This window comes from Solea senegalensis, linkage group LG6 (genome assembly GCF_019176455.1).
Source record: "Solea senegalensis isolate Sse05_10M linkage group LG6, IFAPA_SoseM_1, whole genome shotgun sequence".
NCBI lineage: Eukaryota > Metazoa > Chordata > Actinopteri > Pleuronectiformes > Soleidae > Solea > Solea senegalensis.
The window spans coordinates 13,674,256-13,688,321 of NC_058026.1; the positions used below are offsets into that span (position 1 = coordinate 13,674,256).

Genomic DNA, 14,066 nt, shown 5'->3' on the forward strand with positions numbered 1-14,066 from the left:
TTCCACAGTGTCTCTATGGATCAAGATCTGGATTTCATGTATTTAACATGAAAAAAAGAAAAGAATTCACAAACAAAAAATAGCAAAAACTATAAGTATACTACTAAATGCTGAATACTGAATACTATACTATACTATACTATACTATACTATTAAATTGTTTAATTATCCCTGTAATAGCTGCATATTTTAATGTAGGCGATTTCTACTTGTTGGCAGTTGTATGTCTCTGCAGTAACTGTATTTAACCACAAGGAGCAGCGTGGGCGCACCACAAAACGGAAACAGGAAATGAGGTCATTATCAACGTACCAAATTCAAACTTGTTTTAGAAAAATCTTAGGCAGAGCTCGTTCTCCATAATGTTAACTGAGCTTACCTTCTTTAACTTCTGATTTTACACGAACACAGGTAACGTCACTCACGTTTGCTCGTAGTATTCACCGCTTTTAGTCAGAGTAATTGTTATTTTCTTCTGCATGTTGAGTGCGCTGAATTAGTTCAGGTGGTCAGTTAGCCAAAATATGTCTATTTGTCCTCGTAAGAATGAAGTTGTATATATCTGAAATGATAATTGTGGACAGACATAATGCCGTTGGATTGACTTGGTATTTAATGTTAAAGCAAACCTTTCTAATTGCAGGGAGTTGTGTCATTGTTTATTTAACCAAGAGAAAAAACGTGTGTCCTGAAAAACACATTATTGTGCGACTGAAAAGGGGAAGATGCCTGTGGAGAGGACTGAGCACCGTGTTGCGGACGAGCTTCAACGATACTATGAAGTTTATGAGACAATCGGCTCAGGTAATGTCAATATTTATGATCAATTCTGAGCTTTGTCAGTTAAATTTGCAACATTTTACATTTTTGCATGTTTTTAGGAGGCTTTGCTAAAGTCAAGCTGGGCAGACACATCCTGACAGGAGAGAAAGTTGCCATTAAAATCATGAACAAGAAGGATTTGGGGGTAAGTCAGAAAGAGACCAAATCATTTCCAGTTTCTTCTGGTGAAATGGTGTAAATTTGGAAATGTGAGTGAAAATGTACCTAAATAAATGAAAATGTCTCCTGTTTTTTTTTAAATATAACAATAAAAAAAGATTTGTCATCTTTCGCTTCCTAGGATGATCTGCCTCGTGTAAAGGTAGAAATTGAGGCCATGAAGAACCTGAGTCACCAGCACATCTGTCGTCTTTATCAGGTCATAGAGACCTCCACCCAGATCTTCATGGTTCTCGAGGTAAGTGCACACACGTACAGCTCACTATTGAATGTGGTTATGTCATATAATCTCATGATTATTTATTTGTTTTCCTGTTGTCATGCCTCTTTTACGCAGTACTGTCCAGGAGGGGAGTTGTTTGATTACATCATAGCAAAGGACCGCCTGTCAGAGGAGGAGACCAGGGTCTTTTTCCGACAGATCGTGTCAGCAATGGCCTACGTCCATAGCCAAGGTTATGCACACAGAGATCTCAAACCGGTAAAAGCAACCCCTCTCTGTCACAATGTGCAGCAAAATGTGTCTAATCTCTGTAGCTTCATATGAAACTAATGCCTGGTGTAATGTTTCTCTTCAGGAAAACTTGTTGATTGATGAAGACCACAACTTGAAGCTCATAGACTTTGGTCTTTGTGCCAAACCTAAGGTATAACATCACATTCCTTATTCTATTTTGTGTATCAAACATGTTAAGCCTGCATTTACTCAAGTATGAAAAGTATTGTAGAAGTTAAAAATGAAGGAAATGGCGGGTCTACCATGTGTCTGTAAAATGATACACACACACACACAATACAGTTGGTGCAAAAGTTTCAGGGCTTTGTTGTTTTATTGCCAATCAAATTCTGTGATCATTGGGATAATGTGACTGAAAGGGGATCTTATATATTAGCAAACTGTCAATGAGTTTAACTATGTGTTGGATAAATCTGGTGTTTTCAGATATTTGTCGACATTGAATAGTAGGACAAACACAGGTTTTACCAATAACATCAATTAGGTTTCCACTCCAGTCTTGTCACACAAAAAGAAGCTACTTTTTTTCTTTTTTCCAAACAAAAAAAAGACTAACTGAAACTAGTTAGATCATAGAGAAATTATAATTATACTGTATGGTCACTATAGCATTACTAGAACAACAAAAATAATGGTGGTTTAATGTCAGTCAGGGTAAATTAATTTATGTATTACATTTCCACAGCAGGGCAATTCAAGGTGCAAAATTTGTCAACCACATACTTTGTCCACCAGAGTGCGCTCTGATTCCCTAACTTGTAACACCTAGCACCTTGATATGTAATATACTGTTGTATGTATATAAAGGATTTTGCCTCTTATTCATTACCTGATCCTTTTTAACCCTCCTAAATTGGCATTGGCCCAAATAAATCCAGTGTCAGTTAAACTCTAATGTTGATCACTGAATGATATTCTCTCTCTTGCTCACAAAAGGGAGGTCTGGGTTATGAGCTGATGACATGTTGCGGGAGCCCTGCATATGCTGCCCCTGAACTCATTCAAGGAAGAGCATATATTGGTTCAGAGGTGAGAGATGGAGGCTATATGGTATTTACACGTTTTAGAACCATAAGTGGTGTTGTAATTTCAGAAATGTGTCCCTATTTAAACCCATAAAACTTAATTTGTTTTCACTTCAGTTGACAATTTCCTGCCTGCTCCACAAATCTGCTCTTTCATGGTCTCCTGATCATATTCAGTGGTGAATGACTCTGTGCAACTGAGCTGTGAAATCCAGGCTGTTTCACTTTAAGTCGTAATATTGCTGTGTGATGTGAAACCTCTCCAGGCTGATGTTTGGAGTATGGGGGTGCTGCTGTTCGCTCTGCTCTGTGGATACCTGCCTTTCGATGATGAAAACTGTGTGGTCCTCTACAGAAAGATTATGGTAAGAGAGCTGCTCTCTTAGAGACATCTTCCTCTCCCTTTATATATGTTTTTTTGAAGGTTTTGCCAAATTGCTGCTAAATGTCTTCCTTCAGAGGGGTAAATACGACAATCCCCGGTGGCTCACTCCAGGTAGTGTCCTCCTGCTAAACCAGATGATGCAGGTTAGTTTTCATTTTTCAATTTCCTTTTCCTTATTTATTATGCACTCAGCTTAAGATTCTTCAAATGTTTTCAGTGTTAAATAATCTCAACAAACACAGTATAACACAATATAATTCGTTTAACAAATCTAACTAAATCAAACAAATCATATTAATATTCTAAATCAAAACAACATAAAGCTAAATAATTTCTTAACTGTAAAATGTACTGTCGTACATACAGTCGTACTTCCTGCATTACAGTATTTTCCTCAAACAGTTTGTTCCTACACTGTCACACTCTTTACCTATTTATATCATTTTGAACTCCTTAGATTTCAACAAAGCTGGGAAGCCTTTGACTGGCTGTGTGTTTGTAGGCCATGAAGCATATTGTCTGTTGCATATTGAGGTGTAGTTTCTGTATGTGTCCTGTAGGTGGACCCCAAGCGGCGTGTTACTGTTAGACAGTTGTTGGACCATCCCTGGGTGATTAAAGACTACAACAGCCCTGTGGAGTGGTACAGCAGGCAGCCGGTAAACTTATACAAATACACACTTATAACCTGTATACATATATGACTGAAATTACCATCAGTAAAGATCTGATACATTGTATTCCAGTCACCACAGAAGCATGCTTATATCTTCAGCATCAATATGTTTTGACATATGTTGTCCTTAACGTATGTCTTTTAATAGCTTGGCCACATCGATGAAGATTGTATCACTGAGATGGCTGTCAACATGAAGCGATCGAGAGAAAGCACCACAGCACTGGTGAAAGAGGTATGTGCCACTTTGTGGTCAAATTCAAATGTTGGCAATCATGTTTATTTGCTCATCAGTTCCTCTTCTAGTGACTGTTTTGTGTTTTTGATAGTGAAATCACACCCTTTGAATTATGTTTTACATACCTTCTATTAGAGATGCAGTCTAATTCTTGTCTAACCCCACAGTGGCGGTATGACCACACCACAGCCATCTACCTGCTGCTGCTGTCCAAGAAAGGGAGGGGAAAGCCTGTTCGTCTGCGCCCTGAACCAACTTTCTGTGAGGACTTCTCTCCTTCACAGCGGGGATTGCAGGTTAGACTCTGAACCACAACTCCCACAATGCTCTTGCTGCCTGCCCTGGTCTTTACAGCTGTTCTGACACTGTCTCAACACCTTGTATATCTATTGTTTCTGACTACTTGTTGTCCTTGTCAATCTTTTTGTCTTGTTTTTCCATTTCTTTTTTTCTGTCTTGCTTTCAGATGGGAGATGCTCTTCATTTTAGTGAGGATGAGGATGCTGTGATTGTGGGTTCTTTGGATTTTTGCTCAGAATACATCGATGATTGTCCTTGGCTTTCAGTTGCTCAACATACACCCCAGGGGGTCAGAGGTCAGCCAGATGGAATGGCAACCAACAAAGATAAGGTATGTGAAAGTTTGGACTATTATGTGTTCATGTGAGAGGGCTGAGGAAAAGGAGCATATTCACATAAAAAAGCTCCTGTGTTGGGTCTTTTGCAATGAAGAAACAAGGTCTATGGCTCTTCCACAGAATTGTACTCATTGTACCAAATTTCTGTCTTCCTCCTAAAGAGACTGGCATCTCCATCAGTAGAGAAAAGATGTGCTTACAGCCCAACTCCGGAAAGTGGGCGAAAGACTGCACCCCGCCACCAGGAGAGGAGGGACCGAGCCCATGAACAAACATCTGAGAATAAGGAGAATATTGCTGTTCAGGAGAAAGATGTTGATATTTTTGTCTTGCCTCCACCTCGAACTCCAGTTTCGAGTAAGAAGAATGCACGCCACAACAAGAATGTGTTGACCACACCGAATGACAATGCAAAAGTAAATGGCGGGAAAACATATGCAGTCACTCCTAAAGGTAAAAAAAAAATATTGTTTTACTCAATAACTCTAATTTACTTTGAACAGCAAAGCTTCAAGTGCTGTAGCAGTAGCCAATTGCCCCTTTCCATTTATCTGTCCCTCTCTGTTTCATGCAGCTCTCATAATCACAAGTGCCACATCCACATGCCACACATTTGCAAGTAAATTGTCTTCTGGTAATAAACTCATTTATTTGACCTGTTTTTATCCCAGAGCCACTCATATTTTTTTTTTTTTATGATTTAGCTGTCACTAAGCCCCCGAAAATGGCCGCATACACTTATCATTGTCAACTCAAAGGTGAGGTTATTATCAGGAAAGCTAATTCTATTTACTTATCTGTAAATGAAGAACATTAATATGAATGGAGAACCATTAAAGGTTTAATTATTCATCAAAGTGAATTCACTGCTCAAATGTCCACCCGCATTAGTTTCCACCATGAACTCAGGCAGCCACTAGCCAGCTAATGTACCGCCGCAGAGCTTGTTGGTGTTTAAACGTCCGGGTTTGGTTGGGCTCTATTTACAGTCGCCTGCTCTGCTGCATCAGGTCCAGAGCACCGACAGGCTACCTCTGACACACTTGTCCACACACGTGCACCGTGGTCTGTGTGTGTCTGTCCCTAGGCATGTGCTCTGACAGGTGTAGCTGTCTTTTTCCTCTGCTCACTGTCCCAAGTGGGCTGTAGTGACATGTGTTCTCCTGCCACCAAAGTGTGTGTGTGTGTGTGTTTGTGTCAAACTACGTGTCTTTGTACACTGTCTTTCTATTCACAGGGCGAAAGCCAAGACATTCCATTCATATGAGCAAAAGGGCTGTTTTCCCCTCTTTTATTTCCTCTTAAGAGATGCTGAGGTAATAAAAATAATTTGTATTCCTGTGTGTCTCGCAGGTGGAGGCAGTGCCTCTAAAGAACGCAACAAGAGGACCGAAATCAAAGAGCTTCCCAATGTTGAAATAATGACTTTCAGCCCTGAGAGACGGTGAGTGACCTGCACAAGGGTGAAGACTTTGGGTGGAAAGTAATTGTAATCATTAAAACTAAAGGTCGACTGGTTTCTATGGCTGATGCTGATCTTTATAAATCGGGGTAGCTGATGGCTCATATATGATGACAAATTGTTTTATTTTCTTATTTTCTTCCACATGCTAAAATATAATACTTAAATAACTATAATCATTAAATCCTTAAATTGCCTAACTTAAAGCAACTTTATTTGTATAGCACAGTTCATACACTCAAAGTGTTACATAAAAACAAAACACATTTAAAAATGGGAAACATTAAAATGTACAATTTGAACAGAACCCAATTATAACGTAAATAGAGAAAGAAGAAAAGAAAAAAATTGATTAAAATGGAGATAAAAATATGATTGTGCAGCATAAAACAATAATTTACTAAATTAAAAATGGAAAAATTAAAAGAGAAAATGTAAATTTAAAAGAGCTCAATTATAACCATATGGCAAAAGTGGTGTTTTTAACCTGGATTAAAAAAATATTCACATTGGAAGAGGGCAACTTAGACCAAAGGCAAAGCCAGTGTGAATAAATGTTGAGACCCTGTTTCCTCTGCAGGTCTCGGTCTTTAGACATGGCTGACAGTGGAAAGAAGAAAAGAGGAGGGAAGGTGTTTGGTTCTCTGGAGAGAGGCCTGGATAAGGTGATCACCATGCTCACCCCCAGTAAGAAACGCGGCGTGCGTGACGGACCCCGCAAAATCAAGGTACCTGTTCAGTCTCGCACACACGGCAATTTTCTCAATTAAGTACTAATTCTCACGTTTGACAGACTAAATTCTGATAATATTTACCATGTTAAAGTGCAACTAAACCCCCCGAGCTGAGGCTAACTCCGCCCAATGCCTGAGTTTGAAAAAAATGCCAAGAAGTGCGCAGGGAGTTGTGAGTGAGAGGGGTGGAGAAGCACCTCAGGGGGCGTGGTCATCTGTACAACATAGAGGCATTTACCTGTCGTGTAATAGCCAGTTTTTGGCCAAAGAGACAGTGGTTACATGCATTTTTAACACAATAAGCAATAAATAACATTACTATAAACACGGGTTTTTCACTTCGAAAAAGTTGTTTAGGGCTTTAGTTACACTTAAAATGATAATTAATTGTGGAATATTCTCATAATTTATGTGTCACTAGGCAGCATTTCTAATCTGTGCCTATTTCCTGTAGGCACAATACAATGTCACTCTGACCAGTCAGACAAACCCGGATCAAGTTCTGAACCAGATCCTCTCCATCTTGCCAGAGAAAAATGTCGACTTTACACAGAAAGGGTAAGCGTTCAATCCTTGATTCAATAAACTCCAATCTTCCCGTTTAACACCACCAGATAACATGGTATTCAATCAACTCCTAATGTTTCTGTGTTTTATTTCCTTGGCCTATACTCAGGTACACCCTAAAGTGTCAGACCTGGGGCGACTTTGGGAAGGTGACAATGGCGTTTGAGTTGGAGGTGTGTTTGCTGCAGAGGCCAGAGGTCGTTGGTGTCCGTCGGCAGAGGTTGAAGGGAGACGCGTGGGTCTACAAACACCTGGTGGAGGACATCCTCTCCACGTCCAGCATTTAAATGCACTTTACAGACAAAAACACTTCGGTAGCAGTCGGTAGACTGGCTCTTTTTGTGCCAGCCATCACACGTCTTCATGTTGTAGAGATTTGTATCAGTCTTTAATTATTTTTATGAATATTTAAATTCCCCTTAGGCAAGCATGAAAACCTTGCCGCATGGAATTTATGAGAATTACATGTCAAGATCCTTTAGCATGTATCATGTTTTATGTGCATTATTGGTTTTTTCCTTATCCTTTTTCACAACTATTTGGCTAAATAGGATCATGTCAATCCTCCCGAGCTGTGTGAGAAGTATTTACTCTATACCTTCTGGCTGCTTCTTAGCATATTTATGTCATGATGTTGTTCTCCCCTGGAGGTGCACAACTTGATTTAACAACTTAAATAAGCAGAGCATTACAAATTTTCTGTCACTGTTCTTTTTATGTACATGTTTACTTCAATCAGGATGTTTTTACATGTTTGTCAAGTGTCTGCTTTTATTTTCTCAGCTGTGTTTCTTCTGTCTGTCACATTGTGTCTGTACTTTTTTTTCCCGACCATGTAAGAGGAACAAAATAAACGGTTTCTGATGAGCGTTTCATGCCTCTGTTCATGGGGACGTGATGGAAGTGGATTTCATTGACATCCCCCTTTTTTTTTTTCCATTCAGCGGTTTGATGGAGCAGTCGTGTGTTTTACAGTAGACTGTCATCGTCCTTCTGTTCATCTGCCATGAGTCGTTCTTGGATGCAGAGATGGATTGTGACAGTTTTCTCTTCTATGCATTTGTCAATTGTGGTGTCACAAATCTACAGTGATTGACCTCACAGAGTTTGAGTCTCCACACTCCATGCTTTTCACTTGCATGTTGTGATGATAAAAACATTTTATACAATAGCAGTGCACACAACTGTATATAAAAAAGGCATTTACTACAGTAAATTAAAATGTGTGTATTATGAAGTAATGGATTAGCTTTGATGCTCCAAATGTTGGATGATCATTGTTATGGCTGAGTGTGATTGTTATGACTAACTGAGCATCTAAATAATGATGATTATTGCCTGCAACATCTGAATATAATACAGAACAGAAGGAGAGTCTTGTGAGACCCCTCTTCAAAGACAAGATGCTGGTTTGTCATGACAGTGCTGCAGCTGATGGGCATTTATCTGTGGCAAGTTCTCCTTTCCATCTCAGCAGGGTGGGGAAGGGTAATAGTGATGGGCGATGGAAGTGGTGATGAGGAGGTTTTAACCCTAATGGTTTCTGAGAAAAGGCGGGGGGTGGGATGATGATGATTTAAAGACAGAGGTGAAGGTTGGAGTTAAGTTGGGAGGTGCTGAAAGAGAAGTCCTCCTCAGCTCGTATCCTCCTCATTATTCCAGTGGTGGTAATGACTCCTGCTGGGCTGAGGCTGGAGCATTGGAGGTGTTTGTGTGTGTGTATGTGACAACTGCTGATATTAGCCTCACATTTAAGCAAGACTTCTCTGTTTTCTAGCCAAGTTATGGTCCAATGGATCTAAGTGCGTGTTCTCCTTTGACATTTAAAGAAAGGTTTTGGTTCTGTGTCATAAATTTGCATCACATTTTTGCTTCTTCAATGTTCACCTCTTAATTAAGGCAACACTAACCACAGAGGTCAAATATTCAAAGTTTTCATTTTTCCAAAAAGGCCCGTCGAGGTAGGAGTGTCATTTTTAAGGCACCTGAAATGGCTGTTGTCTTTGTTCCTCCATTCAAACAGGGGGCACTGTGAACCCTACTTTTAAATCTTGCCGTATATGATGTGCCTGCTTGAATATTTGAACTGAAGTGTCCCAACAGCTTGACGAGGATTAATGAATTCAAGCTGAGCAACTTTGCAATGGAAAACACAAGTTAGGCTTTTAGTGTGTGTGGAGCAGGGGAGCGCTGACACAGCACTTTCAGTTTAGCAGTGTCACTGTTTGGTGGGTGGAGAAGTAATTCTTTCATCAACTGCTATCATTACATATCATCATAAAAATGTACACTGTCCCATAATCATGTGGATGTTGGAGGAGATTAGAGCAAATTTGTGTTGACCTTTTTCTCTGTTTTGTGAGTGTAGAGGCGTCGAGGAGAAATGAGGCTTCTGCTGGCAATCGCTCTCCTCCTCCTTTTCCTATGTGAGTTTATGTTTCTTGAGAAGTGCTATTACACTGATACGGTCCAATAGTTTTGCTTGCTGTGTTTTTTTTTATGTGAGGCAACTGCATGACACATCAATTTCCCTTTTGTTCTCTTTCAGGGCTGCACAAGGCACACACATCCAGTGACTCTTGGTATGGACAACAGTGTGAGGTGAGCTTATATTATGAGATCCCACACTGGTGGTTCTCAACCTGTAATTTGGGGTCCCTGGGGGGGTCAAAATATCAATCTTGAGGGGTCTGAAGATGAATAAGAAATAAAAAAATTAAAAAAAGAATTAAGTGTCTTCTTTTACTTTAAGATTTCCATTTTTTCTTGAGAAATACTAGATACTTTTTTTTAATCATTTGTAGTTTTAAAATTAAATAAGTTTAAAGTGAAACATGTTCTATTAAAAATGAGTAAGACCTCACTACACTTGTAGTTGTTATTTTCTAGCCCACATTGTCTGTTTCAGTTCACTTATAAAATTGTCTTTAGCAGCATGAGCACAGCATTTAGCAGCTAAAGAGACTGACATTTCCCTCAGAAGGTGTTGGAAACCTGAATGGAAATTAAAAAAAAGGTCAATATTCATTCAATCAGACTTTAATACACTCTTCATACAATGCAACTTAAAGTGCTTCAATAGATAAAAAAAAAAATAAAAACATGGAACAAGTCGCCAACACACCCTTCCATCTCAGATTTTGCAGGTTATTTGACAGCTGTCTCCAAATGAATGCCAATAGTGCTCTTTGGGTAAATAAGCAATGTTGGTTAATCAAAGTGAAACACCATGTTGGTTTTGTGTCACTTGGTCTGTCTTGTGTCTTCAAGTGTCAAAATAAATGATAAACATTGAAGGTTGGAGTGAAAACAGTCACAAATTCCTCATCAGTGTACACTTTGTGTTTGTCTTTTCCAGTCGGTTTCCTCCAGTAAGGCAGTGGTGTCTCTCCTCTTGTCCCCGCTGACGCTGTACTCCTGGTTGACCACCACGCTGCTCAGACTCTTCCTGGCTGTCCCACCTCTTGTCCTCGGTGCCATTTTCAACAGCCTCCTGCTGCTCATGGCCTGGCCGTGGTGCATCGCCTCTGTCTGCATCTCGGTGCTGCTGAAGTGTCTCCATGTGGCCCTGTACCTGCTTCACCTGGCTTTGGTGGTTTGCGTGGTGGCCATTTTGACCCTCGAGCAGCACAAAATGGCTGACCGTGCCGCCACCGCTGATCAGAACGCGTTGTACCAGCAGAAGAAACCGGAGAGTCGTCACAACATTACCAGGCTGAGGATGTTTGGTCGTAGAATTGCCCAGCATCAGTGAGTTATTCTTTAAAATAATATTGTTTCCTTGTGTATGAATTTTGTTTGGACCTGCTTTTACCTTCATTATCTAATGAACCTACAACTGTGGTTGATATTTACATGGATTCTGTGTTTAAATTGGCTTTGGGACTAAAAAAGCACTGATTAGGTTGTGTCCTCGTGACCTAAATGAGGTTGAAAATACTTCTGCTCGTTGGCTCTTCGACAAAACAGCCTGCTGTTGTCCACTTATCTATCTCTCTCTCTCTCTCATTTTCTTCTCTCCTCTCCTCTTCAAATGTGGCTCCCCAATTATCGGTGGATTGTTTGTGCTGTTTTCTCCGCATCTGCAGATGTTATCATTAGACATGTCTGTCAAATGGCGATGAGCAGATAAGAGAAAAAGCGAGGAATCAGAGAAAACCTCATGCATTCATTGCATCAGTGCTTGTGTGTGTACAGTGAAGTCCAGCAGGGCAAGGATGCAAACCACATTCCTGAAAAACACTAATAAAGGGAGTTAACAGGGAGAGAAACTAGATGTGGTATAGGCGTTGAGCCAAGGCGGCAGTTGCTCAGCCAACCAGTAAACAGCATATGCTGACATGCTGTGGCTCTCACATCTTAGCAAGGCATTAAAAATTTGCAAGAATTATTTTTTTTCAAAAACTCCTACCAAAGGGTGTAACCATAAAAAGTAATGGGTGAAGTTTCAATGCTGCAGTGTGAGAGAGTGTGCGTTCAATAGACAGACAAAGAGACAGGGGGGAAATGAGGCTGGATCATAGAGATTTATTAAATGGCCGTGGCATCCTAATTAGCATAAAGACTGGACTGGCCCACTCAAGCAGAGAATTAAAAACCTTAATTGTGCTGTCAGCCTTCCTCTCTCTTTCTCACTGTTGACTCTACTTCATTCTGCTCACATTTGTCTCCGCCCTCTCCTCTCTGCTTATGAAGTAGTCCGCCTCTGTGCTGTTTAATTGTTGGTGATAAATGGGAAGTGGGATGTTTGTAATTGTCTCGGAGATGGAGGAAGGAAGGACGGGGAGAGTTTTCCTATTTTGAAAGTGGAGAGAGTGAGAAGGCCATTTTATTAAATGTTTGTTTTGAAAGACTAAAATTGGTTTGGTTAGACACAGTCGAGGCAGCGTTTAGTGGGATCTGATCTCAGGTTCGTTTATGTTTTCATCTGAAGGCATCATTTGAAATGGCATAAAAATAGCAGGGGTGATCTGGAGGGAGATGGAGATGAGTGTCGGGGAAAAAAACATGATAAAGGTTTTATTCTCTTTTGGAAAAAGTCTTTCTACCTGTTGGTGCTTTTGTGGCAGCTAATATGAGCTAATTAGGAGACGATGGAATGATCATTGTTCTGACATATTGAAACAATAATACATTTCTATTTGTGTTGCTTATATTTATACTTTTTAATATTTGTTAATTTTGATTCATATCAGTGTTCTTGGGCAGTATTTTGTACTTACTGTTCAGGTGTCAGACATCATCTCAGTTCTCCTCAGATCTGAGCTGTCTGTCAACTTAACTCATCACTGACTCCAGTTTCCATCTCAGGTCATCTCACCTGATAATCAAAAATCTCCGTAACACTGGACAGTTGTGGACGAACAGAATAATTAGCAAGGAGGAGGGAAGAGGAACATGTTGAACAAGGAGTGAAGCAGTGAAAGGATTCTCTGGAGGAGGAGGAGGAGGAGGAGCAGGAGGAGGAGTGTTTTGTGAGGGTCAGTCCTGTTTGTGCGTCTCTGCTGTCAGAGTCTATCCTGCAGCAGCAGATGAGGTTAAGACTTTGGAGGCCAGCCTCACTCTGGCTGCCTCTCTCTCAGCACTGACAGCTTGTACACACACACACACACACACACACCCTGACAACAATGTGCGGTGTCTCAAACTACACCCACGTTACCCCTTTTTCTTCTATACCCCTTTTTAACCTATCTGCCCTTCCTCTCTGTCGTTCTCTCGTTTTGCTTCGTCTTAGTTTCTTCCGTTGTTTTTTCTGTTTCTATCTTTCCTCTTCTCTTCTCTCCTTCTCTTTCTCTCTAATTGGTCTCCACTAGGTTAGTTTAGACAGGCCTATTCATCATAGCACTATCCTCATAGACAAACCCTTAGGGAGTGAGGGGGAAAATGGACGGAGTCAGACGGGAGGGCATGAGGGTCTGCCGCTTGTCAACCCACTCTTCTTTTTTTTTTTTTTTACACTCCTCTTCTCCCCCACCCCCCATATCTCTCTGCTCAGTTTATAGATGTCAGTTTTGCAGAGGGAAGAGGTGGGTGAGGGAGGTGCAGAGCGGAGAGAGAATGTAGACACATTAGTTAGGCTATTAGTTCAACAAGCTGCTTCCACGCCTGTCAGTGGTCTGACCCACACACACACACACACACACACACACACACACACACACACACACACACACACACACACACACACACACACGCACTTGACATTTGTTACATGTAGTATCTGTGTGAGAGAGCAATCTTAATTGACGGACTGAGGGTGGGGGAGGGGCCTGACATGACACAAACACATCTCGTCATTTCTGAGCTTTTATGAGTTTAACGCGGCAAATAAGCACCGTACAAGTTTTTCTCATTTTTAACACAGGCTGTCTAGTGTGTGAGTGTGTGTGTGTGTGTGTGTGTGTGTACATACATAGACATTTCTGTAAAGGGCAATGAGAAGCTTGTAAATCCAAATGTCCTCTGTGAAAAGGTCAAACAAGTTTTTCTCCTTATTTGATTAGCCCACAGTCAGAGCGTTAAGATTTGCATAGTGATCAGTTCAAATGTTCAAAAGTGATGGTAAAAAACAGGTGTAAGGTTCCTTTACAACAGAATATATTTGGCCACTCATCTCTTGCAGCGAAAGACAGCAAGTCTGTAAGACGTGGTCGTGTAAATCTAAATAACAAAATGCATAAATTAATTCAACGACATTGATAATTGATCCCCTATTTTGGATAAACTGTCTCTTAATGGACTAGAATTTGTTTTTCCTTTTTAAAAGGAAATTCTGCAATTTTCTGCAAATAAGGGTATGGCTTTCGGGGTGAAAGGGTG

General features: G+C 40.4%; 1 protein-coding gene across 2 annotated transcripts; it reads left to right on the forward strand.

Moving 5' to 3' along the window:
- The first annotated feature begins 318 nt into the window (after positions 1-318).
- On the forward strand, positions 319-8,111 carry melk (maternal embryonic leucine zipper kinase). 2 transcript variants are annotated; one of them, XM_044027379.1, is made up of 18 exons: positions 319-411; positions 644-804; positions 882-967; positions 1,124-1,240; positions 1,340-1,483; positions 1,581-1,649; positions 2,456-2,548; positions 2,811-2,909; positions 3,004-3,072; positions 3,490-3,588; positions 3,754-3,840; positions 4,011-4,139; positions 4,310-4,474; positions 4,643-4,934; positions 5,835-5,925; positions 6,524-6,671; positions 7,132-7,235; positions 7,354-8,111. In XM_044027379.1, the coding sequence occupies exons 2-18, from the start codon at positions 726-728 to the stop codon at positions 7,529-7,531; spliced, it is 2,049 nt and encodes a 682-aa protein (XP_043883314.1). In that variant the 5' UTR covers positions 319-411; positions 644-725; the 3' UTR covers positions 7,532-8,111. The 2 variants fall into 2 exon arrangements, with proteins under 2 accessions (XP_043883314.1, XP_043883315.1); XM_044027380.1 differs by having other exon boundaries at positions 720-804.
- The last annotated feature ends 5,955 nt before the right edge of the window (positions 8,112-14,066 follow it).

Excerpts from the sequence above, each read along its gene's own strand:
- melk (XM_044027379.1), top strand. The coding sequence starts at position 726 with ATGCCTGTGGAGAGGACTGAGCACCGTGTTGCGGACGAGCTTCAACGA. Across the intron at positions 805-881 it reads TTATGAGACAATCGGCTCAG|GAGGCTTTGCTAAAGTCAAG; the intron begins GTAATGTCAATA and ends GCATGTTTTTAG. Across the intron at positions 968-1,123 it reads TGAACAAGAAGGATTTGGGG|GATGATCTGCCTCGTGTAAA; the intron begins GTAAGTCAGAAA and ends TTCGCTTCCTAG.